The 27,866-nt window shown below is 44.4% G+C and overlaps 1 protein-coding gene across 2 annotated transcripts in view; it reads right to left on the reverse strand.

Moving 5' to 3' along the window:
- TMEM80 (transmembrane protein 80) overlaps positions 1-27,866 on the reverse strand; it is a 148,748-nt gene that overhangs the window by 21,970 nt on the left and 98,912 nt on the right. For both annotated transcript variants that reach the window (XM_078682814.1, XM_078682813.1), the window contains 2 exons: positions 21,272-21,365; positions 20,563-20,655 (listed from right to left, as the gene is read on the reverse strand). In XM_078682814.1, coding sequence (XP_078538940.1) covers positions 20,563-20,655; positions 21,272-21,344 — 166 coding nt within the window. In that variant the 5' untranslated portion in view covers positions 21,345-21,365. The remainder of the gene's footprint in view (positions 1-20,562; positions 20,656-21,271; positions 21,366-27,866) is intronic.

Consider the following 27,866-nt stretch of genomic DNA (forward strand, 5'->3'; position numbering starts at 1 on the left):
GCTCACCGACTCATATCGCCCTATATGTTCACCACTTCACATTCGGTAGAGATTACAGGAGTTAAGAATTAGTGAAAACTTACTCAAGTGCACCACTTCAGAGACCATCACAATTAAAGCATATTCAATTTAAATGTTTTACTGTTAATAGATGACACTTTTTTTGGGAGGGGGGGGGATTTAGTTGTGCAGACTGATGCATTTGAGTGATTCTCAGTATTAATGCATACTGCAAAGTGTACTGTACATGGCTACAAATAAAACAGTATACAGTGTCAGTGTGAAATATGCTAGGCTCTTCGTATAGAATATTATTGCTGACTCGCTTCAGTGTGTGCAAGATGCAAGTAAATGCTGCAATGAAGTCTCGCACTCTATATGTCCGAGCAACAATATTCGACGTTCGGGCAGGCTTAGGACATCAGCCCCCCCCCCCCTAACCCCCCCACACCTTGAGCAGTGCATTCTCCCTTCCCACTTTGTACGGTAGGCCAGTAGCTCTTGAAAGTCTATCTGTGCGCAATGCAGCAGTAATATTTCAATTGCCTATCTGAGCTCCCTGGAAGGTAAGGGCTTTTTCTCTGGCTTCCACCTTCACTCACCCTCACACACTCCTCTGTCACAGAATCTTGTCGTCTTTCAACTCCTCTCACACGGTGGCACTCCTCCTATGCCCTTCTCTAAACCTACCCCTAAGACCAAAAGGTTTGATAGGAGGCCTTTCCTGCTCCCCGAGGACAGGCTTGGAGATGGGAAGTAGGAGACACCCATGTATATAAATAACTGCATGTGAAGTGAATATTAGCAAGCTGGGATAAGGGAAGGCTTGTGTAGTTGCTGATCTATATTATGTACTTCATGGCTTCTCGTTCATTTTCTTCTCTTGTTACCATGTCCCAGTCCAAGAACCAGCAACTGCAGCTCTATATGCAGAGGGCGGAGTATAGAAATAACATCCATCTCAAGGCCGGCTTTTATTTACTCCTTGCACCGGCTCACACTGTCATAACCATTGACATTGGTAAAACTTCAGGCACGGGCCGACCCTGCTCTCCTTGTTTGCTGCATAATTAGCCTTTTCTGTGTTCCCAATTGATAGCGCATGTCAAAGCAAAGCCCATGCGCTAAAAAGTAGTGTGCCGGTGACAAGAAGCAATCACATCACTCTAATTCTGTTACTATCCCTATTTACAGGCTCCTGTAGCACTATACGTTCTTTTATTTAGTAACGTCACTTCCATCCCGTATGAGACCTTGAGAGCTCACTCCAACTCTCCCGATGCATGCACATTCATATTTCTCATTCTTATTTTACTTCAATACAGGGATCTTGACTCCATAATAGTGCCGCTAACAGCCATAACTAAAAACATCACTTAGTCATGATTTAATTAGCACTATCTCCAAGTAATGACCAGCTTAGCTCTAGTCACAAATTATCAATAAGTGGATGCTTTCCTTGCATAATTGCTGATTGTAGTTATATGGAGGGCTGCTTACTTTTGAAAATAAAACAAAGCAGGAGGCAAAGTCAAGCCCCATACTGTCGTCAGGCCTCCCATTTCCGGTGCTTAATTTGACAAGGTGGTTTCAGGTGGTGGCCACCAGCACTCGTTTTTGGGGACTAAAACAGTACAAGAGAGAAAGGCAGAATATGTGTAAAGAAAGAGGACTGGAAAATAGAGACAAGAGCAGAAAGCAGGGATGAAAAAGAACCTGCAAAAGTAAAATAAAGGCACAGGGAGTGTTTGGTGGTAGCGGACACAACTGTCAACCCTGCATTCGGCAGCACTGTTAACGAGCTTTTGAGAAAAACTTTGAGCCCCGGCACATATTATTTGACAAATTAAGCACTGATTTCAGCTACCTGCGGCCTCTGCTTTCAACAGAAGTCAATGGGGGAAATTCATTCTTCCGGTTATTTTAAACAAATCTCCCTCTTTACTCTTCTAAAATGTTGGCATTTTGCTCCACCGAAGGGCATCTATCCCGATCTGCCACTGCTCTCTGTGCTGCTGGTAGGGGCTGATGCCCCTCAAGCCTTTTTTATGCCCGCTCGCCCTATGTGCCCCCTGGGCAGTTTGCAGTCTGCTCTATTTTTAGCCACACCCCCGACTCCGCCCACTAATCCAATCCTCTGCTTATTCCCGCCCCCTGAGTCTCCGCCCACAGTTCCCCTACTTTTTTGTCCCCACTTCGACCACTGGATCCACGCCTGTACCGAGCACCTTTCCTCGTGCTCCATCTTTCCCTTTACTATTTCTGATAGCCTACGCTTTGCAGAATTTACATCTTTTCGAATCGTGTTGATTTCTATATGTTGCACTTCAGGACTGTGTAAAGGCGTATGCCCTTGGCAGTTTTGTGAAGGTTTTGTTTGCTGGCTACAACTGTGCCTACATAGGGTCTTTGGGCCCGATGTAGGTAGGCAAATACCGGTCGGAAACGGCCGAAAATACCGATTTTCGGTCGTTTCCGACAGGTATTTGGATATTGAGATGTAGGGGCATGTTAAATTACAGAATCGGTAATTTTACCGAATCTGTAATTTTTCTGATTCTGTAAAATACCGAATTTGTAATATTACCGATTCTGTAATTTAACATGTAGGTAGCACTGTAATCAGTGCTACAAGGGTTTAAGAATTCGTTATTTACCACCAACTAGAAGTTGGTGGTAAATAATGAAAACCCTTCAAAAAGCATTTTTTTTGCTTTAAAAAATGTGACATGTTGCAGACATACATGCCCTAAGGGCATGTATGTCAGCAACATGTGCACCCATGCACAATTGAGGGGTGCAACAGGGTGTCAAAGTGACACCCTGTCCCCCTTTCAAAGTCGGTAATTTTACCGAATCGGTATTTACCGATTCGGTAATTGGCATTGATTCCTATGGGCCTCAGGGCCCAAAGGAATCAATGGCAATTACTGAATCGGTAAATACCGATTCGGTAATTACCGAATCATTCCGATTTGGTAATTTCAAAAGTAAAATTACCTACATCCCATTTACCTACTCTTAAATACCGAATTGGTATGATTCGGTATTTAAGAGTAGGTAAATCGAGATTACCTACATCGGGCCCTGTGTGACATAAACGTTTCTATTTACCTTTTGCATGAAGATCGAGAAATGTGTTGGGAGTGGGTAAATCATTTCACTAAACGTGAGGTAAAAATAACAGTAATGTGATGGCGTGGCTGTTCAAACAGCATTGGCAAAATTCACAACGACAAAGTCACAAGCCAGTGGAGTAGTGACTAAATTGCATGGAGGCCACCCCCACAGATCTACACCCCGTCAGGAGTACTCAGGCACGCCCCTGCATAGTGCCGGGGGGGGGGGGGGGGGGGGCGCTGCAGCTCGCCCCCCTTACGCCCGCGGGGGCTACTGTTACACAAGTGTGACAACGACAAGAATAAAAGACGGGAAAAAACGTATCCGAGGCGAAATCGGTGTGCTAATTGAATAACTGCGGTAGGAGGATTTTTGTGGAACTCAAATCCTTTGGCTCCCTCACCTGGCCGATGAGAGTACTTGTTGACCACACACAATTCAGTCACGAAGGTGTAAGTATAAGCTTCACTCAAAGGGTCCAGATTGGGGAGGAAGGACAAACAAGAGCTGGGCAAGGACACGAAGTGTTGCATCAGTGAGTCGATTACGTACTAGTAACCAATCACGCTTATAGTGACAGGACACTATGTGTTTCACTCTCCTCACATATGGGCCAAAAACTGCTGTTGCAAGAGTCATGAAACGTTGCCACATTGTACTATACACCATATACACGATAATGACAGTGAAACAGCATACTGCAACTTTCTTTCCATTTAGACAATTAGGTGTTGTTTGATGGAGGCATGTTTATTTATGACATACAATGTAACACGAAAAAGTTTATTTTAGATGGTGTGGCCACACAATAGGCCAGACCATCGTTTCCAACTATCTATCTAGCCTATGACCTTTGTTAAACAACAGACTCATTTAATTGACTGTATCATGTTTCAGGTTCTTTGGAAAGCTAGCCTCAGCGTGCCTGAGGTTATGAGTTCATACACAGTGAGTGGTTTGAATGTGTGAGGTCTTGAAAGCAGTGCTATATCAATATTTTAGTCACACAATCATTGCTTTCAAATTGACTGGCTTGGGAATGTCATGTTTCCTTTTACGCTGACCTGTGTAATCAGCTTTGTTGTTATCACTTTGGTGGACTTTCTTTTCAGCAAACCATCACTCTAGTTTTCAGTATACTCTGTGGGTGCGTCTTAATGGCACAGCCAACTTGTTGATATGCAGGTCTGATAAAATCTGTTTTCTTCTTTACAGTAGGCAAATGGACCGGCTGTTGCTAAAGGTTTTTGCGCCTGTATATTTTTGTGCATTATTCACAACGTGCAAAATGTAGTTTTAATCGAGTTTATATATGTACACCGATATTGTGCTAACGTCTTAGAAACAATACTCCTATACAGAAACATGGATGAACACATCATCAGCACCCGACATCGCCATAGCCATACCGGACGCTTACAAGATTACCCGTAAAGACCGCACCAATCAAACAGGAGGAGGCATCGCCATCATCCATAAGAACACCATCAAAATCACGACCAGCTCTGATGATAATCTTGCAACCGCTGAACATCTCCACTTTCAGATCTACACCGACCCTAGGACCACACTTAGAGGCACCCTCATCTACAGACCTCCAGGTATGCGCAGTCAATTCAGCGATGACATCACCGACTTCGTCAGCCCACATGCCCTCGCCTCAGAGAACTACATTCTTTTAGGAGACTTCAACTACCACCTTGAAAACAAACACGACAGCAACACCACCACCCTTCTGGACAACCTGGCCAATCTCGGACTCAAACAACTTGTTGACACCCCCACCCACGTAGCCGGACACACGCTCGACCCTATCTTAACCTCCAACAATCACATCTCCTTCGATCGCACCACAGCTCTCCACTGGACGGATCACAGCTGTGTTCATTTCAGCTACAAAACCACCCTGTCCCACAACCGCCCACAACCTATTCCTCGGAGAAACTGGAACAAAATCACCTCCGACCAACTCCTCACATCACTCAACCAAAACCCTCCCACCCTCACATTGGACCCAAACCAAGCAGCCACCAATCTCAAGCAATGGATCACCCACAGTGCTGACGAATTAGCACCCCTGAAAAAACACCACATCAAATCAGCCAGCAAAAAGGCCCCCTGGTTCAATGATGACCTTAAAAAATCCAAGAAGCTATGCCGCACCCTGGAGAAAACATGGAGAAAAAACCCAACCACCGACAACATGTCCACCTTCAAGGCAGCCACCCGCAAACACCACCAACTAATTCGATCCGCCAAGAAATCAGCATTCAAGGATCGTCTCGACAACAACACTCACAACAGCAAGGAACTTTTCAACATCGTCAAAGAATTCACCAACCCCACCGCAGCATCTAACGACATCACTCCCTCCCAAGACCTCTGCGATGCGTTATCCTCCTTCTTCTACAACAAAATTGCCGACATCCACAACAGCTTCGAGAATACCCCCAGCGTTCAACCCTCCCCACCCACCTCAGATCCTACTCCGCCAACCAACAACCTTACCGCCTGGAACCCAATCACCACTGAAGATACCATCCGCCTAATGAACTCCATCCACTCTGGCTCGCCAACTGACCCCTGCCCCCACCACATCTTCAACAAAGCGGACTCCATCATCGCACCCCATCTCCGTGATGTCATCAACTGCTCGTTCAACTTTGCCACCTTTCCAGAAAGCTGGAAACACGCCGAACTCAGCGCCCTTCTGAAGAAACCCACAGCAGACCCCTCTGAACTTAAAAACTACCGACCCATATCCCTCCTCCCATTCCCGGCCAAAGTCATCGAGAAAGCCGTCAACAACCAGATCGCTGCCTTCCTTGAATCCAACAACTCCCTCGATCCATCTCAATCCGGGTTTCGAGCCAAACACAGCACCGAAACCGCCCTCATTGCAGCGACTGACGACATCCGAACACTACTGGACAACGGTGAAACAGTGGCCCTCATTTTACTCGACCTCTCCGCCGCTTTCGACACAGTCTGCCACAGCACCCTTATACAACCACTCAGCAACATCGGAATACAAGGAAAAGCCTTGGACTGCATCACCTCATTCCTTGCTGGGAGAACTCAAAGAGTCCGACTTCCCCCATTCAACTCTGAAGCCACTGAAGTCATCTGTGGCGTACCACAAGGTTCTTCACTCAGTCCCACCCTCTTCAACGTTTACATGAGTCCACTCGCCTCCATCGCGCGTCGACACAACCTTAACATCATCTCTTACGCCGACGACACCCAGTTGATCCTTTCCCTCACCAAGGACCCTAACACCGCCAAAACCAATCTTCACGAAGGCATGAAAGAAGTAGCCGATTGGATGAAACACAGCCGCCTAAAACTCAACTCAGACAAAACGGAGGTGCTCATCCTGGGATCCTCCCCCTCTGCCTGGGACGACTCTTGGTGGCCTTCCGCTCTGGGCACAGCACCCACACCCACAGACCATGCACGTAACCTTGGCTTCATCCTAGACTCCTCTCTCTCGATGTCCAGACAAGTCAACGCAGTCTCCTCCTCCTTCTTCAACGTACTTCGCATTCTCAAAAAGATCTTCCGTTGGATCCCCCTCGAGACAAGAAAGACTGTCACCCACGCGCTGGTCACAAGTCGACTGGACTATGGTAACACACTATATGCCGGAATCACAGCCAAATTACAGAATCAATCACTCAATCAATCAAAGCATTTATAGAGCGCACTACTCACCCAGAGGGTCTCAAGGCGCTAGGGGAGGGGGGTCCGCTACTGCTCGAACAGCCAGGTTTTGAGTTGTTTCCTGAAGGCGAGGTGGTCCTGGGTCAGGCGGAGGTGGGTAGAGAGGGAGTTCCATGTCTTGGCGGTAGAAAAAACTACAACGCATCCAAAACGCATCAGCGAGACTCATATTAGACATCCCCCGCCAAGATCACATCACCGGACACCTAAAAGACCTCCACTGGCTCCCCGTCAACAAAAGAATTACATTCCGCCTTCTCACCCACGCACACAAGGCCCTCTACAATCTAGGACCCGAATGCCTTAACACTCGACTGTCCTTCTACAATCCCACCCGCCAACTAAGATCGTCCAATCAAGCCCTCGCCGCTGTCCCGCGCATCCGAAAATCCACCATGGGTGGCAGATCCTTCTCCTTCCTTGCTGCCAAGACCTGGAACTCACTCCCCACTCACTTCCGCCTTACTCAGAACCACATCTCCTTCAGAAAAGAACTGAAAACCTGGCTTTTCGACAAATAATGAACCCCTTACCCAAGCGCCTTGAGACCCTCTGGGTGAGCAGTGCGCTATACAAATACCCGAACTTGAACTTGAACTACATATTTCATAGGGCTATCTGATGATCAATGGCCCTGGGCATGTTCCTCCCGATTGAGTCAGTAACCCTACTGATTTATAATTTCAAATACCAACATTTGCAGATTGACGGTAAGTTCCAAACTAAAACCACCGACAGTCGAAATGCAATTAGAATGGAAACAGACGGGTTGCAGACCGGTTGATTCCTCAAATAGGCGCTGAGGCTGAACAAGCGATATAAGAAGGTACCTGCTGGCAAACCTGTTTCAACCTGTGGACTTATATGTTTTTCTTGAAATATCAGCCGAGATATAAGTAGATTTAAGTTTGATCCCAAGGCGCAATGTAAGACGGTGTATGAAATACAGTTGTTAAACATTACTGGTTAGATCGTTTGCTATACATAATAGAGAAGTGAACCACTGGAAGCTCATAAACACTGGTGGTATAGGGAAGTTTACCTCTTAGCCCTGAGGAGGAAGCCCACAACCTCGAAACACATATTGAGAGTAATGTTTAGTGGATCTCAGCATTATATTTATTCTCTCATGGAGTGCAGTTCTTTTGCTACCACCTATCAGGATCACTGATGTTTCATTGAACTGTGTTCTTGAATATAACTTGCTTGTGACTATTATAATCCGTAATGCTGATATATGCTAACAAAAGAATGATTTCCATGTTTCTATCAATAAATTATGTAAAGTATGAAACCTGATTGAAGTTGATATAATCATTTTTGTGTAACCATTGCTCCCTACGTCTACATATGTTGGTAACATTTTCCTATGACATGCAGAAGTATGTTTTCCTGACTCATTTTTGCTAGGCCTCAATTTAGACCCAACTGCCATCTTTTTCAAAATGGATGCTATCTCCTTCACTTTTCACTGTTCATTATTTCTGCAACGCACGGTCAAGCAGTCATGATTTTGTATGCCATTGACGTTGTACATGTTCTTGATGAAATATTTCTAGCATGGCCTTAATACTATATCTTTATTCAAGGGCCTTCTGCTAGCTTACTGTACCCTCCCTATTAATTCATAATAATTTGCTGTTGTTCATGTAACTAGTTTGTCCTACCATCTCCGGATGACATTACATAGAGAGAGCAGAATCAATATTCATGTAGTGTGATAGTGCTTAGGCAATATGACCTTTAATAAAACTGTGGTCTGATTTGCTAATAAGATACATTTGCTCACACCATGATGAATCTGCACTTTCTATTCTGTTCCATAAGAAAATGGGATCTATAAACCCTGGATTTTTGGAATGAGCCAGAAGCCTCTTTGATTCTACCAGGGATGCAGTCTGCTTCTCTATTGATTTTGCTGCACGTCTGGGATTTAAAATTATTTTGATTTTGCACTTATTCTGTATGCCCTATTTGCTGTGAGCCTTCATAGTAAAAACTTTACACTGACTTTGTATCACAATCCTTTTGAATTTTGTAATAAGCTCTTCCATTTATTCAGCTGATCTAGAACTCAATTATTGAGCAGGTCCTTACTTAACTGTATTTTCAATATGTTGAGAAATGCCTTACCTCGAGAACACATTGCCTCATGAAATTGAGGTTTAACATAGTTACCAGTTCAGCCACCCATGGGTGTTTTGTGGAGGTACATTTTGGGTTGTAAAATGTTCAGGGTTTCCCACACTTAGTGGTACATTTCATATCTTTTGTCGAAATGTTCATTTTCATCTACCAGGCAGAGCAGGTTTTAACAAATGTTGTTGTTCATGTTTTATTTCTTTTGCTGTTTGTACAAAACCCATTCGTATTTATTGATGGGTTTCTGTGACAATGGGAAGCTGGGTATTGTGGATTTCCATACTTAGTTAACCAGACTTTTCACTCACATTTTTTTCTATTATAAAGGTTGATTTATATATGGCTGGGTCTAATATGAGATGGCATGCGAGCAACAAAACAAGGACTGGGGTGCATTCTAAGTAATTACCAACAGCTGAGATTAATTCCATTCACCACTTTTTTGCATTCTTCATTGTGACAGCTTAAGTGTGAAGGGTATAGCCAGAAGTAGGCCCCATGCTTATTGTGTCACTGGAACCAAGCTGCATCAGACTGACGAGGCCCAAATAGGGTGAATGGTTTTGGGGTAATTGTGTTTAGATTTGGAGAGGACCTAGCTTGGCAGTTTGGGCTGGCCAATCCCTATTGGAGCAGGGCAAATGCTGATTTACATATGGCTGGGTCTAATAAGAGGTGGCGTAGTGGGGAAAGAACAATGGACTGGGATGTGGCCGGAGTCAATACCAGTGGCCATGATTTAGTCAGGCAATCCATAATCCCTTTTTGTAATTTTCATCCTGATGCATCTGACTGAATAGGCCCAAAAAAGGCTGAAACCGACTTTGATTGTAGGTGTGTGGGTCAGAGAGGACCTGGCTTGGCAGTTTTGAATGGACCGTTCCTAATGGGGCAGCCCCAAGGCTCATTTGCCTATAGCTGGATCTAATATGACGTGGCATGGTGGGAAAAAAAAGATAATAGCTTGGAATACAGCCTGAATAATTACCAGTGGCTGAGATTAATTCAAGCATTCCATCCTTCACTTTTTTGTATTCTTAACTGTTATTTCTTAAGTTCAACAGTTATGGGTGTTGAGCTCACTGTGACATTGGAACTAAGTAGCACTCAATTTAAGAGGCCAAAATAAGTTAAAACCGGTCTTGGATTGCTTGTATTCCAGCTCAGAGAGGGCCTGCCTTGGAAGTTAGGGCTAGCCTATTCCTACTGGAGGAGGGCAATGGATAATTTGCATATGGCTTTATCTAATCTGAGACGGCATGGTGTGCAAAAAAAGCGATGGACTGGCATTGGCCCTAGTAATTACCAGTGGCTGCAAATAATTCAAGCTTTCCATCCATCACTTATCTTCATTATCAATATTTTAGGCTCAGAATCATTGCTTTCAGTTCATACGTAGAATGCTTTGAATTCATTAGGTCACCAAAGCTGTGCTTTATCCATATTTTATTTACAACAAGGGGTGGTGATGGACAGAGTCTCTGAATTAAGCAGAGTACTCTCACCCAGTCAAGAGATCAGGGCTAGATCCAACACCGTTTTTTAGCTCATTGCACCATCCCAGTTTCAGAACCTGGCTGTATGCAAATTAGTCTGTCCCTGGCCCAGTGCATCATGGGAACAGGGCAGACCAGACTACAAAAGCCAATTCTTACACTGGGAAGGAAACAAGCTTCCGGGGACCGGTTTCTGCCATTTCAGGCGTCTTCGGCCCGGCTTGCTTGAATCCTGATGGTGCAATGAGCAAGGGACTCACATCTGAGTATACCCTTCCACGCTTAGGGTGGACAAAATTATTTACAACAAGGGGTGGTGATGGACAGAGTCTCTGAATTAAGCAGAGTACTCTCACCCAGTCAAGAGATCAGGGCTAGATCCAACACCGTTTTTTAGCTCATTGCACCATCCCAGTTTCAGAACCTGGCTGTATGCAAATTAGTCTGTCCCTGGCCCAGTGCATCATGGGAACAGGGCAGACCAGACTACAAAATCCAATTCTTACACTGGGAAGGAAACAAGCTTCCGGGGACTGGTTGTTAATTATTTTGTCCACCCTAAGCGTGGAAGGGTATGCTCAGACATGAGTCCCTTGCTCACTGCACCATCAGGATTCAAGCAAGCCGGGCCGAAGAGGCTGAAATGCCAGAAACCGGTCCCCGGTAGCTTGTTTCCTTTCCAGTGTAAGAATTGGCTTTGTAGTTTGGTTTGCCCTGTTCCCATCATGCACTGGGACAGGAACAGACTAATTTGCATACAGCCAGGTTCTGAAACTGGGATGATGCAGTGAGCTAAAAAACGGTGTTGGATCTAGCCCTGATCTCTTGACTGGGTGAGAGTTTTCTGCTTAATTCAGAGACTCTGTCCATCACCACCCCTTGTTGTTAATTATCCATATTTTAGGCACACAATCATTGCTATCAAAGTGGCTGCCTTGGGAAGTTTGTGTTTCCTTTTACGCTGACCTACTTAATCAGCTCTGCTGCTAGCCCTTTGGCAGACTTTGCCCCTTATCATTATTATGAGCAAACTATCAATATTGCTTTGGTTTGCTCTGCAGGTGCGTCTTAATGACATAGCCAGTTAGTTGATATGCAGGATTGATAAAATCCGTTTTCTTCTTTGTAGTAGGCACATGGACATGTTTGTATCATGGTAGATTTCAAAACTGTTCATTTTCACTAACTAGGTCAGGTTTTAACAAATTCTGCTGTTCATGTTTCATTTATCTTGTTGTCTGTATTCATTCATCATTTATACTTGGCCATCTTGGCAGGACCTACTCATATATATTGGGTTTTCGTAACAATGTGAAGCGGGATAGAGTAGATTTCTATTAGTAAACGAAGCTTTGCACTTACAATTTTACCATTATAAGCAGCTAAATAAAATACAGCAAAACACAGAAAAGTATTATAATTACAGTATAAACATCTGTACATTTGCAATTATTAGAAGAAATCTTGAACATGTGCATTGAATTGAGAAATAACATCCACCCCTTAAGTCTACATGCCGTCATCTTGCACCAAAATTGGTTTGACAGTCACTGAAAGCTATTGAATTGAATTTTTAGTTCTCGACTACCAACAGCTTTAGTTGATGCGTGCAATAGATAATGGTACAATTAATATGTTTTTTTCAAGAAGCTTGTTTATTTTTCTCATTTTATCAGCCTGCAGTTGATAAGGCAATTTATGTAACACTACAGATTGATGTGTCTCGTGGTTTTGAATAAAAAACAATAATTCATTTCTAACATCCATTTTATAGACCCCTAGAAGATGGAACTCATAATCAGCGCTGCCAGGTATTAACCTGTAATCTGCAGGTTGCTCACAGATTTCTGCTGCGGCTATAACGTACTTTGAGCTATCTTAAGAATGGATAACGTCTTGGGCAAGGGTTTTCAGTGTTCCTGGCAAAATAGTATTTTCGCTCCTTTGGAACACCCCTCCACCATATAGCAAAAAAACAAATAATATTAAATAAATGCAGCCACTGTTCGGCAATTTGGTGCATGATTTAGAGGAGCCTTAAGTCTACTTACTGCCTTACCTGATGGTGGCGTCAGCCCTGCTCCTGGCAGATAACATTTACATTTTTTGTGTATTGGTAAATATACAGTTGCTGAGGAACACATTGGAGTTGTAAAATAGCATATTTTTAATGCTAACATTTAGTTAGGATATGAAGTAAAAACACCAATTAACCACCGGCCAGTGGAAAATACTGCCACTTTTATTTATTATTATTATTAAATTACACTTGTATAGCGCTATCTACCCGGAGGCCTCGTAGCGCTCATGACTGACACTTTATTAGCGCGGGCTCAGGGCAGATCAGCGTACTTTCGCATAAAGGTGTGTTTAAAGAGTTTTCCTGAAGGAAAGATGGTTAGTGGTTTCCCGGAGGGATAAGGGGAGGGCGTTCCAGAGCCTGGCCGCGGTGTGTGAAAAGGAGCGTCCACCCCATCGAGCCTTCTTGACTCTGACGGAGGTGGCCAGCTGGAGGGAGCCAGAGCGGAGGGAACGCAAAGGAACATAGGGGGTGACCAAGGTCTGTAGAATTGCGGGGCCAGTGTGATGGAAGGCCTTGTGTAGAATACACATAGCCTTGAACTGTACTCTCGCTGCAATGGGGAGCCAATGGAGTTCTCTTAAGGCATTCCTAGCTGACTGCCAGCGAGGAAGATTGTAGAGAAGGCGGGCCGCACTGTTTTGGGTGACTTGGAGTTTTTGAATAACAAAGGAAGGGGCTCCCATAAAAAGAGTGTTCCCATAGTCCAGGCGCGATAATATCAGGGCCTGGACCAGGATCCTCCTGGCCTGAAAAGGAAGCAGGGGGAGCACCTTCTGCAACATCCTCATCAACCCAAAACAGGTGGCTGCAATCTTAGTGGCTTGTACCGAAAAGTTCAAGGCTGAGTCGAACCAGATCCCCAGGCTTTTTATCTGGGGCTTGGGAGTGGGGGGCTCACCCAGACATGGTGGCCAGATGGATGCAAAAGCGGAGGGGGAAGAATTCCCCAGCAGGATGACGTCCGTCTTCTCCCCATTAAGTTTTAAACAGGAGGATTGCATCCATCTGGCGACCGCCTCCAGACAGGGACCTAAGGTGTGGGACGAACCCTCCGCGTGGTCTAAAGAGACCACCAGTTGGGTATCGTCCGCGTAGGTGACAATACGCACACCGAAGGGTTGGACTATCCTGTCTAGAGGCTCCATGTAGGCATTAAACAGGGTGGGGCTCAGGGAGGAGCCCTGAGGAACCCCACACCTGAGTGGATGTTTAGGGGACACTGCCTCACCCTCAAAGACCTGGAAAAACCGGTCGGTCAAGAAGGACGTCAGCCATTCCAGGGCCGTGCCCGACACGCCCATGTCCGTCAGTCGTTGCAACAACGTGACATGGTTAACCGTGTCGAACGCGGCACTCAGGTCCAATAGGATAATGGCGACTTTCCCACCCTGATCCAGCACAGCTCTTGCTTCTTCCGTGACCGCTAGAAGAGCAGTTTTTGACTCACTGATTGCCATCCTACCTTCTGGGTTGTCACCAATTCAACACACCTACTCCTAACAATTTTATTAGGTACACTCATTTACGTTCTGGATCGATAGCTGAGAATCCATGTATAACAATGATGGCTTTTGAGGTCGCACAAAACCTGCAAGACATTGCTCTGAATATGGCAGGTCCAGGAAGTATTTCCACCCTTCTAGGTCAATACTGTGAAGACCAGGCTCACTATTTACATCAAGCATTGGCAAAGCCAATAGGTCCTACCTATGCCTGAGCTATTGGCTTTGTCAGTGTCTTTTTTATTTGAAAGATGCTGCCCAGTGTGTGTCCTGATGCTGCACAGTCCAACCAAAAACAATTGCCAAAGCCAATCGGTCCCAAAGGACCGATTGGCTTTGCCAATGCTCTTTTGACATACAAGCAAGGCCACTGGAATTATGTGTCAATGAAAAATCAAAATGGCTGGCAGGATTAATTTCATTATGTGACAAGAAAGGGCAAGTTTTGTAGCATAATGTGCTATATTTCTTCTTTTTTGCAAATTTAACACACACTATTGTCTGCAAAAAGGTTTTACCTCATTAGTACCAGTTTATCACCTGGATACATCAACCAGCAACATAAAGGTAACTATATATACTTTGCAAATGGTCTGACACTGTAAGACAGCCACTTGGTGCTTTTAAAAAAAATTAAATTTTGAAAAATATTTTCTTAAATCTGCACATTATACAACTGAAGATGGATTATTTGGTAAGTGCAGTAACTCCATAATTAAATAGAGCAGAATCACATAATTTCAATTGCTCTGCATGTGAGGCAACAAGGTGTTCAGGGTAATGGAGGGGAAGCTTTTGTGTATTTAGGCCATATCTTTTAGATCATCATGCAAGAGAACGAGTAAATCAAAAGTAGTAAATACCCAAAAAAGCCAAGACAAGAGGGCTGGACTGGGAACCCAAAGCAGCCATGGCAATTTTGTCAGACCGGCTCCTACATCCGGGGGAGAGGGGGCATATCCTACAGACAGTTTTTTGCTGTCTGTTGTTGAAGACCTCTAATACTTACCGTGAGCAGGCTTAATGCTGGACTTTCTTCTCAATCTCATTTGCTTGATTCTCATTTATAGGTTTTCTTTTCTGTTCTATTTGTCCATGTCCTGGAGCAATTTAATTCTTCCACAGGAAGCTGGCCCTTTGTGTGATATATCAATAATCTAACATATCATGCACAGAGATCAGGGGTTCCCTTACTAGTGGACAGGGCTTGCTATGCAATCTCAAAGTGCTCTGTTATAGGGTAGTGTGGTCGAGCAGCCTCAGGCTTAACACAGGAGCGTAAGACATTTGCAAATACACACAATGATTAATAAATGCCAACATGACTCAAGAAGGAGATCCACCCCAATTTATAAAAAAAAAAACAAGCATCTTTATCTATGTTTAGGCATCAGAGAAAAATTGTTCAGGTAATTACCTTTTTAAATATATATTCTTTTCACTTTAAAAAGTAGACACAGTGATATATCTGAGGTCTGCAATGTTATCCTATGGAAAGAAGAACAAGTTCTGAAACAGGTATAGTACAGCGACTTACAGGACCAATCTCCCGGAGTTAAGGTGAGTGATGGGCAAGGTCCAAGGCAGCACCAACAGTACACCACCAGCGGCACGAGGGCAGTCGAGTGGAGGGTGCAAATCAGTGTTGGGTGCCCAATGCATTTCAATAGCGATCGGTCCATGTAAAAAGAGGCAGGAGGCTCATGCTAGGAAGCCAGCTGAGCTGGATCAGCAAGTGGGCTCAGGCCTTGCGATACTCGGGGATGGCGGGCGGGGATGACACCCATGGTCCTCTTCTCCAAGGCCCAGGTGCGACAAGTGCAGAGGTGTCTTTAGGCATTGGGTTTTTCCTTACCAGAGCAGTCATGGTAGAGAGGGCCTGCGTGCAGAAACTGCAAGCAATGTCAGGGAGTTTAGGAGGGGTAGAGCCATGATGGACCCAAGCTCTGGAGGGCTGGGGAACCTTGGTAGCAACATTGGCCCACTTCAACTCGGGTTGGAGGCGACGGGTGCAGTGGTTGCTTCAGATGTCGGGTTTTGGCAGTTTCGGAGGCCTCAGAGTCTTTTCTTTCGATTTTCTTCAGAACAGTTCTGTTGTTCAGGGGCGGTATTGAGCCTTTTTTGAAGGCAAGCATTCCACCCAAGATTCTGGAGTCAACAGCTGCAAGACAAGACGACTTTGGTGCAGTTTTTGGTGAGGGCTGTAGAAAGGCTAGGGTCAAGTCAGGTGCTCTCTTCAGCCTTCTCTGTTTTTGCGGCTCTTCAGTGTCCTCTCTCTTCTTAGGTCTTCAGGATCTGCTTCTCTGGTGCTAGGGGCTCCCCTAAATACTACATTTATGGGCTTTAGAGAGTGCCAGGTAGTAGCCAATGGGCTACTTATCTCTAGGGTGATTACACACTCATATGACTACGTCCATTAGGAAGTGGGCATAACCCTGACCCTGGGTGGTTAATTCTCTCCAAGACAAGATGATGGAATCTGAAGAGAGGGGTCCGCATCACCTGCTTCACCCAAGGTGTGGTGCTGGCTGAATGCGGGCACCCTTCCTAATTTAACTAATTTTCTCACCTGTCCTCCTTCCAAAAGTGAATCAGGACAGAGGTGAGGGCATCCTCTCCTATGAGAGAAACCAGAGTCGCATACCAAAGGCCGAGGGGCTGCTTTCAAGCTCCCTTGTCTTGGCATGCTAATCTCCAGGTCATCTCGTGGGGGTGTGTGAAGACACCACCTGCCAAACCTAGCCTGGTTTCTGGCCTCCCGAGAGCGAAGGCATACACCATTGGGGGTCAAGAATTTGTCTCAGGTGTTAGACTGGCTAAAACCAGTTAGTCAACCCACCAGCAGCTGGTACAGTTTAGAGGGGGGAACTCTGAGGTGCCCTCTGGGAGCATGTATTGATAAATCCAACACCGGAATCAGTGTGGGTTCAGCAATATGAAATGATTGATATCAAACATCCCTATTTTCAGAGAACCTACATCATGAAGCTGGGGAACTCGTTTTCACCAGTGCCCAACACATATTTTAAAATGGCTTCCCTATTCACTTGCACTGGCAGTAATCAAAGTGACCAGCACAGGGGCCTATTTGCTCATGCAGGTAGGACGTCACATATAATATCAAGCACCCTGCCTTAGGGCTGTCAGGCCTGCTGTAGGGGTGACTTACAAATATCATATGCAGTGGTAGGTAAATGGCACACAGGAATAAGTGGCATGTTGTGTTTTCACTTTTGTCTGCACCAAGACACGCATCCTGCAATGCGAGTCATGCATGCGCTTGGTGAGGGGTCCCCTAGGGTGGCACAATTTGTGCTGCAGCCCTTATGGACCCTCTTTAGCACCTGAGGCCCTAGATATCAGGGTACTGTTTACTAGGGACTTACAGAGAGTGCTAAATGTTTTGCCAATTCTGGGAACAACTGGACAGTTTTCGGATAGTGCTCTGGCACTGGGGACCTGGTTAGCAGGAACCCAGTGCACTTTCAGTCAAAATCACATCATGTATCAGTCAAAAAGAGGTGTGTGAACAAGCCAAAAGGGCACTTCCCTACAACAGCTCATACTAGCGAAAAACTTTTTCTTATTGTTATATTTTCAGCATTCTGTTAGAGTGCATGTGTTTTCTTGCTCTATTTTCCTTGTGCTGCTTCCCCCTCCCCATTTGCTCCCCTTATTGCTTCACCCCCCAAAACTCACCCATAGTGTCTCTTTTTTCTTAATCCAGGCCATTCCCTGCTCCTCGTTGCTCCAGGTGGTTAGCTTTGTTGATTTCAAGCCCTCCCCCCCCCTGTCCTCCCCAGCACTCCCGGCTTCTCCATTGGTCCCCCAGCTCTCTGTTATTATTAAATATTTTTTCAAAGGGCCTAATAACTGCAATTGTCTACATTTAATAATGCTTTTCATCCCCTTTAAACAAACTGCCATCAAATTAGCTTATATGGGTTGATTGTCTGCAACAAGATAAACCATCTGTATGACTATTATTGACCTTTGCTGTGCGTGGGCCCCATCAGTTTACTCAGTTAGCAAACAACAACAAAAACAATGTTATAGATTGTTGTCAAAATTTAGCACCAAAGTAACTATTGCATATTAACCGCACCTTTGTGCTCTGAACCCTGAACACCTTGAGTGTGTCATAGTTTATTCCAAGAGCCCCAAGTAGTTACAGCGACTGTCTCAAGTCAGTCTACATTAGGGACTGGGGGCCAGATGTAGGTGGCCAATTACCGGTCGGTAACGGCCGAATTCGGCCGTTACCGACCGGTAATTGGATTTTGAGATGTAGGGGGAAAAAACAGGCATTTTCGGTAAATTTACCGAATCGGTAAATATACCGGTCGGTAAAATTACCGAAAATGCATTTTCGGTATGTAGGTGCCAAGTTGCACATTGACACAGGGCTTTGAAAATCGGTATTTTACCATGCAATACAATTGCATGGTAAAATACCGATGCAGGTGTACATGCACATCTGTGCATGTACACCTGTGCCATGTGGCACACATACATGCCCTTAGGGCATGTGTGTGTGCCACATGGCACACAAGCCTAAAACAGGGGTGCCAGAGGGTGTCAAAGTGACACCCCCTGCACCCTTGCTAAAATCGGTATTTACCGATTCTGTAATTACAGAATCGGTATTGCCCATTGATTCCTATGGGCTTCACAGCCCATAGGAATCAATAGGAAATACCGATTCGGTATTTCCAGATTCGGTAAATACCGAATCTTAACGATTCGGTATTTCCACATCTGGAAATATCTACATCTCCCCCCTTCATATTTACCACTTCCTAAATACCGAATCGGTAAAATTCGGTATTTAAGAGGTGGTAAATATGAATTACCTACATCTGGCCCTTTGTGCTGGAAGGCACAGTCTAAGAACATGGGGCCTATAAGCGTTGTGACCCTGTGGTATACCAGAAGTAGGCAGAAACTCATAACACCCAATCAAACTCTGCCTCCCAATTCCAGATGGCATCAAATGGAAGCAGAGAGACAGAACCCGAGTTTTATTTTAACAATACTATGAATGTCTGAAAATTACAAGGCTTGGAGAGGGAATAATTTACAGGGATACGCACCATGTTTCCTCCCCTGTGCACCCATGGATAGCTTCTCATGTGTTCTTTTTAAATTAAGAACAATTGCTAAACCATATAGTGGCGACAGGTTTGAAGTTAAAGAAGGGGAATGACCTGGAAAGCGCTACCTGGCTGCTAGCATCCTCTCTTAGTGCTGCAGCTCTCTTTGGTTTTCAATTTCTTTTTAATTTATCATTTTAAAATGGCCATTGACCATGTTGGAACAGTAAATTAAAAAAAAATGCCCACATGGTTGCTGGTGTGTCATGATGCAAGTGAACACATGCATATGTATCAGTAGCCATCTTGGAATGGTTTCATGCGCACACGTACTGACTTAAGGGTTTTGTATACATACGTGGTCGCCATCTTTGAAAGGCTTTTTATTAATAGAAAATCCTTTTCCAGATAGCTGGCCATGTGACCATCTGTGGGAGCAATGGGTAAGGATTCTTCTGATGCACCTGCAGGCATTTTGGCATTAGTTAATGCCAATGCAAAAATAGTGATAACTCAAATAAATCTGCCTGTTACAGCGGAGACCAATTGGCTTTGCCAATTATTTTTCAGCTTGTGACAATCAAGGGTGTAACTCTGGCATAAACAGAAGCAATACTCAGTAGTGAAGGACTCGAAGTCCTTCACAGCTGAATCATGACAAACTTGTGAATGTTACTTCTGAGTAATTTAAGGTTGTTTGAATTTAGCAGAACTATTTTAGATGGGTTGTTAGAGAGCTGAATACTCATATGCTTCAAGGAAGGAGTGTTCTACGAAGGAGCGACTCGTTCATGTTTTCAGGTGCAGAAGATGAGAATCAAAAGCTGGAACAGTAAATATAGAACATAAATAAAACTGGAATTGTTTAAAAAGTAACCTTGACACTACTGCCAACACACATATACATTAGAAGGTCTGATCTGGCTTGACCTAAGATGTCAGAGAGCTTCTGGTTGACAAAACTATACTTGTGCATGGTTTCACTTAATTTAAGGACATTTTTCAAATGTGTATGTATTTAACCCCTTCGGCGCTGATGACGAGCTCAGCTCGTCATCAGTTGCGCCGCTCGCACGCTGATGACGAGCTGAGCTCGTCATGTAACGCGGCTTTTTGAAAAAAGCCGCGTAGCGCGAAAATCGCCGCAGCGCGCATGCGGTTAATGTCACCATCAGGACTCCTCCCTCTTGGTGACACCAAGCTTCGCTCTACACACTTCCAGTGGATATAGTAGGGGGCTGGCGAGTCTTTCTCCTTCCTGCCTGTTAAGTATTTTGCAGCAAAATCCTCTTGCATCTTTAGTACATGTTCAGTCCAGGGTGCCAACAAATATTTTGCAGTTGTGATCTTATACTATCATGATTTGACAAAACAGATTTTCAATCCAAATGATCTGTACTTACACAGGTATAATCGCACAGCCTCCAGAATTGCCATAATGAAAAGCAATGCAAGGTCAAGGGCCAGGTTGTCACTTGGATAAGTGAGTGTCTCGCCTGGAAAGTCAAAAAAGTCATTTGAGAAATATCAATGTCCACATCAGAGACTTCATTGAAAAACGGGCTCATTATGTGGGGTTCCTTCTAACATTTTTACCAGAGGACCCTGCTTTACTAACCAGATGGCATCAAATATTTCCTCGTATGCACCCCATGCTTCATTTCATTAAGGTTAGTCAGAACGTCAGGTCTTTTTCACCAAATACCAATACAATGGGGTTTACTTGACAATGATAGAAGCAGATATCCCATTCTCAAAATGATCGACTGTCAATACTAATGACTGAAGGGCACTTCATGCCAGACCATGCTGGTCTGCAGGTGATTACGGTTACAGAGGTTTCATTCTCTTGTAGGCCCATGCCCGTCTTTCCAAGTGAAATGATGGAGTCTCTTCGTGGTTTCCACTATAGGTGGCACTGACCACTTCAACCTATGAGAAAGAGCCTTTTTGGGGCCAGGGCACCTAAAGAGGCCTTTGGCGACACATGATCTATGAAAGAGAGAGAGGCTGGAGCATTTACAGATCAGAAGACATTTGAACAAAACAGCAAACGAGTTTATAACCATATTTGAAGATACCTTTATTTGAAGGTAAAACAAAATAACTTACTTTTGTATATGATCATGAAAAGTGTTGCTAAGAAATAAAACACGTAATAAACCCCATTTGAGTACAAAAGCATCTGCAAAGGCACAGAGGACAGCTGGCATAACCAACGTTAAGGATCAGAGACACGTTGAAAGTACATAATGGCATTTTAAACTGTAGGGTTTCTTCGTCACAGATATATTTTTGCAGGAACATAACTGGTTGCAATTGACACATCCATGTGAAGGGAAGACAACAGGGACCAAATGAAATATAATTGTGGTCTAATGACTGGGACTATAGTAAGTGGTGCGGTAATCTGGTAGTCCCAGCATGGAACTCCGCACTTTTGATTAAGTCTTCCCTACTTCGAATGTAGATTAAAAGAGTTACAACCTGCACAACAAGCGTTAACATTTCATATAAGACCAGAGCACTGGTTGGCAATAAGTTCATATCATACCCTTGATTTTGTGTTTATATTTTCTGCATGTAGTTATTTAAATGCTAAATGAAATACACCAATTGGAAGATATAACTATAACCTTGACGTAACGTCGGATAGCAAATAGATATTAAATATTAATTTGCTATTCATTTGGGTAGGAATCAGCATTTAGGTTTTTTGTAATATTTACAGAGGTAATGACAGTAGCAAAGCATAGGAAAATAACAGTGAAACACGAGAGGTAAAGATGGCATTATGGAACATACTTTGAGTTATTAGAACTTGGTCTTTGTTAACTGGTGGTCAAAGATAAGTAATTAGGTATTTGAATAAAGGAAGGTTATAAGGGTAATATTTCTTACTCTGGGGGAACATGAGATGTTACATTTGAATGGATTGTAATCATACTTGCATTTACAGCGCCCTTACTACCCCAAAAGAGGCTTTGGAGCACTTTATGCCCGGCAGCACGCTGCTCTGAAACTCAATGTTAGTGGTTAATTCAGTGGTTATTGTTGGTCATTGAGATTGGTCTTGTGCTCTCAAGGATACCATTCAATGCATTTACCCTGTGCCTCTGTTGTGGATTACATTGGTAAAACCTAGATGTGATCATCAGTGGTAGGGTATGTGAATTCATGCAGATGGTAGGTGGGATTAGATGAGCTAGATGAGATTAGGTATTGCTAGGGTGCCGAGTTTGGCCCTCAAAGGACAGGTTGTGATCTGAGAGATAAGGAGTGGGCAGTCTGCGGAAATAGGTAAGAAAAGATTAAAGTAATCATGCACATGACTTAGAATAGGTTGTACTCAGGGAGAGGAGGTATGCAGGAGATGGAAGGTATGGAGAGGGCTGTTAAAAGAAAAATGGAGAGGCGACAATCAGTCGTTTAAAGCCATGGTCAACATTTTCAAGCATGTTTGTAGGAACTTAGACTAGACTTTTGAGATACATGTTCTCTAAGGATTCGAACTTGTAGAAAGAAACATCAATATTTATGAGTGAGACATTGCCATATAAGGGACTATAGAAAGGCTCTAGGATCTGGTAAACTATTTGTGTACTACTAGGCTATTGAAAGACCACCGCTTCACCATGGACAGCTGATCAGCTCAGGGGGTAGAAGTGTAAAGTAATGGCTGGGTGCATATATAGGGAATATCAAGAGCCTTCCTCTGCTCTTTAATGAAGTAGTAACTCATGATCAAAGCAACATTAGAGAATTTATGGGGTAAATAAAGCAAAAATCGAAAAGAAGATTCTGTAACTGCTCAAGCGAATGTCTTAAACGTTTGTCTCAGAGTATTAACTACCAAAGTAAAGTGAGATGCATTTGAATGCCCCTGGTTTAGCATGGTATAGAATGTGGGTGAAGATATCTTCACATGACATAGTAGGTGTATAATATGCATTCCTGTAGCGGGAGGGGGGAGACCCAGACACTGAAGTGAGGCAGGAGAGACTGGGCTACCTTTAGAAATTCCTTGAGCCCTTTTGTCCAACAAGGCGATGCAGACTAGTCTTCCTGAGCACTACCAAGCAGTTTCTGTTTTTCAAGGCGATGAAAGTGCTAGGTCAGGCCTGTCCTTTGTCTATCCCAGATTGCTCAGGAAGGATGAAACAGCCAAGCGCTCAGATTTCCCACTTCATGAATCAGGTTTGATAATAAAATACCATGTAAATAAGCATTTGCAATGCAATAGGTCTCGCATTAGGAAAGTTTGAGCTATTGGTATTGTAAATGACATTTTTTTATTTATTTATGTGTTGGTTTTGAAAATAGCTAAATTAATAGCTTTGTCATTTACAATGCCAATAGTTTTAACTTTCGCAAATGTGACACCTATAGCATTTGTAATGCAACATGTGTTGTATTTACGTGACTTAGAAGTATTGATATTACAAATAACAATGGCTTTTAATTTTTTTAATCATTAATACTTAAATAAAAGTTATTGTAATTTATAATGGCAATAGCTTTTGTAAATAACTTTTGTGAAGATTATGTTCATTGTATTTTCTTGTGACGAAAATCCAAGAACAGAAGTGAAATATTAACATCTTCTTGTGACATTTGTAAAAAAGCTTGAAACATTGAGAGAACATATTTGAACCAGTTGTTGTTAAATGGTTGCACAGATTGATGCTGTGGTGGCGCTGAGTGATGTGGTGGCTACGAGTAATGCTTTGGCGTTCAGTGAGGCTGTGGTAGCGCATAGTGATGTTGAAGTGCCCCTGAGTGATGCAGTGGTGGGGCTGAGTGATGCTGTGGTGATGCTATAGATAGATAGAGTGAGTGCAATAGATAGATAGAGTGAGTGTGATAGATAGAGGGAGGGCGATAGATAGATAGATAGATAGATAGATAGATAGATAGATAGATAGATAGATAGATAGATAGATAGATACATAGATAGAGTGAGCGTGATAGATAGACAGAGTGAGGACGATCGATAGATAGAGTGATGGCGATAGAGTGAGTGCGATAGATAGACACAGTGAGGGCGATAGATAGATAGACAGATAAAGTGTCTTTATGTTGCATTGAGTAGAGTGTAAGTATGTGGCATGTAATTATGTAGCACTGAGTGGTAATATGAGGAGTGTATGTTGTATTCAGTAGAGTAATTTTGTGGCATGTAATTATGTGGCACTGAGTGGTATTTGGAGTGTATGTTGCATTGAGTGCAGTGTAATTATGTAGCATATAATTATATGGCACTGAGTGGTATTGTTTGGAATGTATGTTGCATTGAGTGCAGTGTAATTATGTAGCATATAATTATGTGGCACTGAGTGGTATTGTGTGGAGTGTGTGTTGCATTCAGTAGAGTGTAATTATGTGGTGTGTAATTATCTGGCATTGAGTGGTATTTGGAGTGTATGTTGCATGGAGTGCAGTGTAATTATGTTGCATATAATTATGTGGCACTGAGTGGTATTATGGGGAGGTTATGTTGTATTCAGTAGAGTGTAATTGTGTGGCGTGTAATTATGTGGCACTGAGTGGTATTATTTGGATTGTATGTTGCATTGAGTGCAGTGTAATTATGTTGCGTGTAATTATGTGGCACTGTGGTATTATGTGGAGTGTATTTATGTTGCATTGAGTAGAGTGTAATTATGTTGCGTGTAATTATGTGGCACTGAGTGGTATTATGAGGAGTGTATGTTGTATTCAGTGGAGTGTAATGGTGTCGCGTGTAATTATGTGGCACTGAGTGGTATTGTTTGGAGTGTATGTTGCATTGAGTGCAGTGTAATGATGTAACATATAATTATGTGGCACTGAGTGGTATTGTGTGGAGTGTGTGTTGCATTCAGTAGAGTGTAATTATGTGGTGTGTAATTTTGTGGCACTGAGTGATATTTGGAGTGTATGTTGCATTGAGTGCTGTGTAATTATGTGGCGTGTACTTATGTGGTACTAAGTGGTATTTGGAATGTATGTTGCATTGAGTGCAGTGTAATTGTGTTGAGTGCAATTATGTGGCACTGAGTGGTATTTGGAGTGTATGTGGCATTGAGTGCAGTGTAATTATGTGGCGTGTAATTATGTGGCACTGAGTGGTCTTTGGAGTGTATGTTGCATTGAGTGCTGTGTAATTATGTGGCGTGTATTTATGTGGCACTGAGTGGTATTTGGAATGTATGTTGCATTGAGTGCAGTGTAATTATGTGGCACTGAATGATATTTGGAGTGTATGTTGCACTGAGTGTAGTGTAATTATGTGGCTTGTAATTATGTGGCACTGAGTGGTATTTGGAGTGTTTGTTGCATTGAGTGCTGTGTAATTATGTGGCATTGAGTGGGATTTGGAGTGTATGTTACATTGAGTGCAGTGTAATTATGTGGAGTGTAATTATGTGGCACTGAGTGGTATTTGGAGTGTATGTTACATTGAGTGCAGTGTAATTATGTGGAGTGTAATTATGTGGCACTGAGTGGTATTTGGAGTGTATGTTGCATTGAGTGCAGTTCAATTATGTGGCATGTAATTATGTGGTACTAAGTGGTATTTGGAATGTATGTTGCATTGAGTGCAGTGTAATTATGTTGAGTGCAATTATGTGGCACTCAGTGGTATTTGGAGTGTATGTGGCATTGAGTGCAGTGTAATTATGTGCTGTGTAATTATGTGGCACTGAGTGGTCTTTGGAGTGTATGTTGAATTGAGTGCTGCGTAATTATGTGGCGTGTAATTATGTGGCACTGAGTGGTATTTGGAATGTATGTTGCATTGAGTGCAGTTTAATTATGTGGCATGTAATTATGTGGCACTGAGTGGTATTTGGAGTGTATATGGCATTGAGTGCAGTGTAATTATGTGGCGTGTAATTATGTGGCACTGAGTGGTATTTGGAGTGTTTGTTGCATTGAGTGCTTTGTAATTATGTGGCATTGAGTGGGATTTGGAGTGTATGTTACATTGAGTGCAGTGTAATTATGTGGAGTGCAATTATGTGGCACTGAGTGGTATTTGGAGTGTATGTTACATTGAGTGCAGTGTAATTATGTGGAGTGTAATTATGTGGCACTGAGTGGTATTTGGAGTGTATGTTCCATTGTAGAGTGTGTGAGGGTGCAGAGTGTGAATGGGCAGGAGAGCAGTGAATGGGCAGGAGAGCAGTGAATAGGCAGGAGAGAGGAGGGTGGGCAGGAGAGGGGTGACCTGGCAGGAGAGCAGTGAATGAGCGGGAGAGGGGTAAATGGGCAGGACTGGTGAATGGGCAGGAGAGCAGTGAATGGCGGGGGAGGGGTGAGTGGGCAGGGGAGCGGTGAATGGGCAGGGGAGCGGTGAATGGGCAGGAGAGAGTTAAGTGGCAGGTGAAAGGCGAATGGGCAGGAGAGGGGTGAATGGGCAGGAGAGGGGTGAATGGGCAGGAGAGGGGTGACTCGGCTGGAGAGCAGTGAATGGGAAGGAAATGGGTGAATGGCCAGGAGAGCTGTGAATGGGCAGGAGAGCTGTGAATGGGCAGGAGAGCTGTGAATGGGCAGGAGAGCTGTGAATGGGCAGGAGAGCTGTGACTGGGCAGGAGAGGGGTGACTGGGCAGGAGAGGGGTGACTGGGCAGGAGAGGGGTGACTGGGCAGGAGAGGGGTGACTGGGCAGGAGAGGGGTGACTGGGCAGGAGAGGGGTGACTGGGCAGGAGAGGGGTGACTGGGCAGGAGAGGAGTGAATGGGCAGGAGAGCAGTGAATAGGCAGGAGAGCGGTGAATGGGCAGGAGAGCGGTGAATGGGCAGGAGAGCGGTGAATGGGCAGGAGGGGGTGAATGGGCAGGAGGGGGGCAATGGGCAGGAGGGGGGCAATGGGCAGGAGGGGGGCAATGGGCAGGAGGGGGACGGGAGGGAGTGAATAGCGGGAGAGGGTGACTGGGCAGGAGAGCAGTGAATGAGCAGGAGAGCGATGATGGGCAGGAGAGCGGTGAATGGGCAGGAGAGGGTTTAATGGTGGGAGAGGGGTGAATGGGCAGGAGAGGGATGAATGAGCTGGAGAGCGGTGAATGGGCCGGAGGGCGGTGAATGCGCAGGAGAGGATTTACTGGTGTGAGAGGGGTTGATGGGCAGGAGAGCGGTGTTGGGCAGGGGTGTGGTGAATGGGCAGGAGAGTGGTGAATGGGCAGGAGAGGGGTGAATGGACAAGAGAGCAGTGAATGGGCAGGAGAGCGGTGAATGGGCAGGAGAGCGGTGAATGGGCAGGAGAGCGGTGAATGGGCAGGAGAGCGGTGAATGGGCAGGAGAGTGGTGAATGGGCAGGAGAGTGGAGAATGGGCAGGAGAGTGGTGAATGGGCAGGACAGTGGTGAATGGGCAGGAGAGCAGAGAATGGACAGGAGCACTGAAATGGGCAGGAATGGGGATGAATGGGGATGAATGGGGATGAGAGGGGTGAATGGGGGAGAGGGGTGACTTGGCAGGATGGCGGTGAATGGGCAGGAGGGTGGTGAATGGGCAGGAAAGGGGTGAATGGCGGGTGAGTGGATAAGGGGTGAGAAGGCGGTGAATAAGGAGTAACTGGAAAATGGGCGATGGTAAAAATAAGTTTGTTGAACGTGGATCCGGGGTGTGCAGCACCTCCTCTGAAGAGAGGGGGAGGCGTGGAGGCGGGGAAGGGACACCGAGGCCTGAGGAGGCAGCCGGGGCGCTGCACGTTGGAGAGGGCGCA

This window comes from Lissotriton helveticus, chromosome 3_1 (assembly GCF_964261635.1).
Source record: "Lissotriton helveticus chromosome 3_1, aLisHel1.1, whole genome shotgun sequence".
NCBI classification, from domain to species: domain Eukaryota; kingdom Metazoa; phylum Chordata; class Amphibia; order Caudata; family Salamandridae; genus Lissotriton; species Lissotriton helveticus.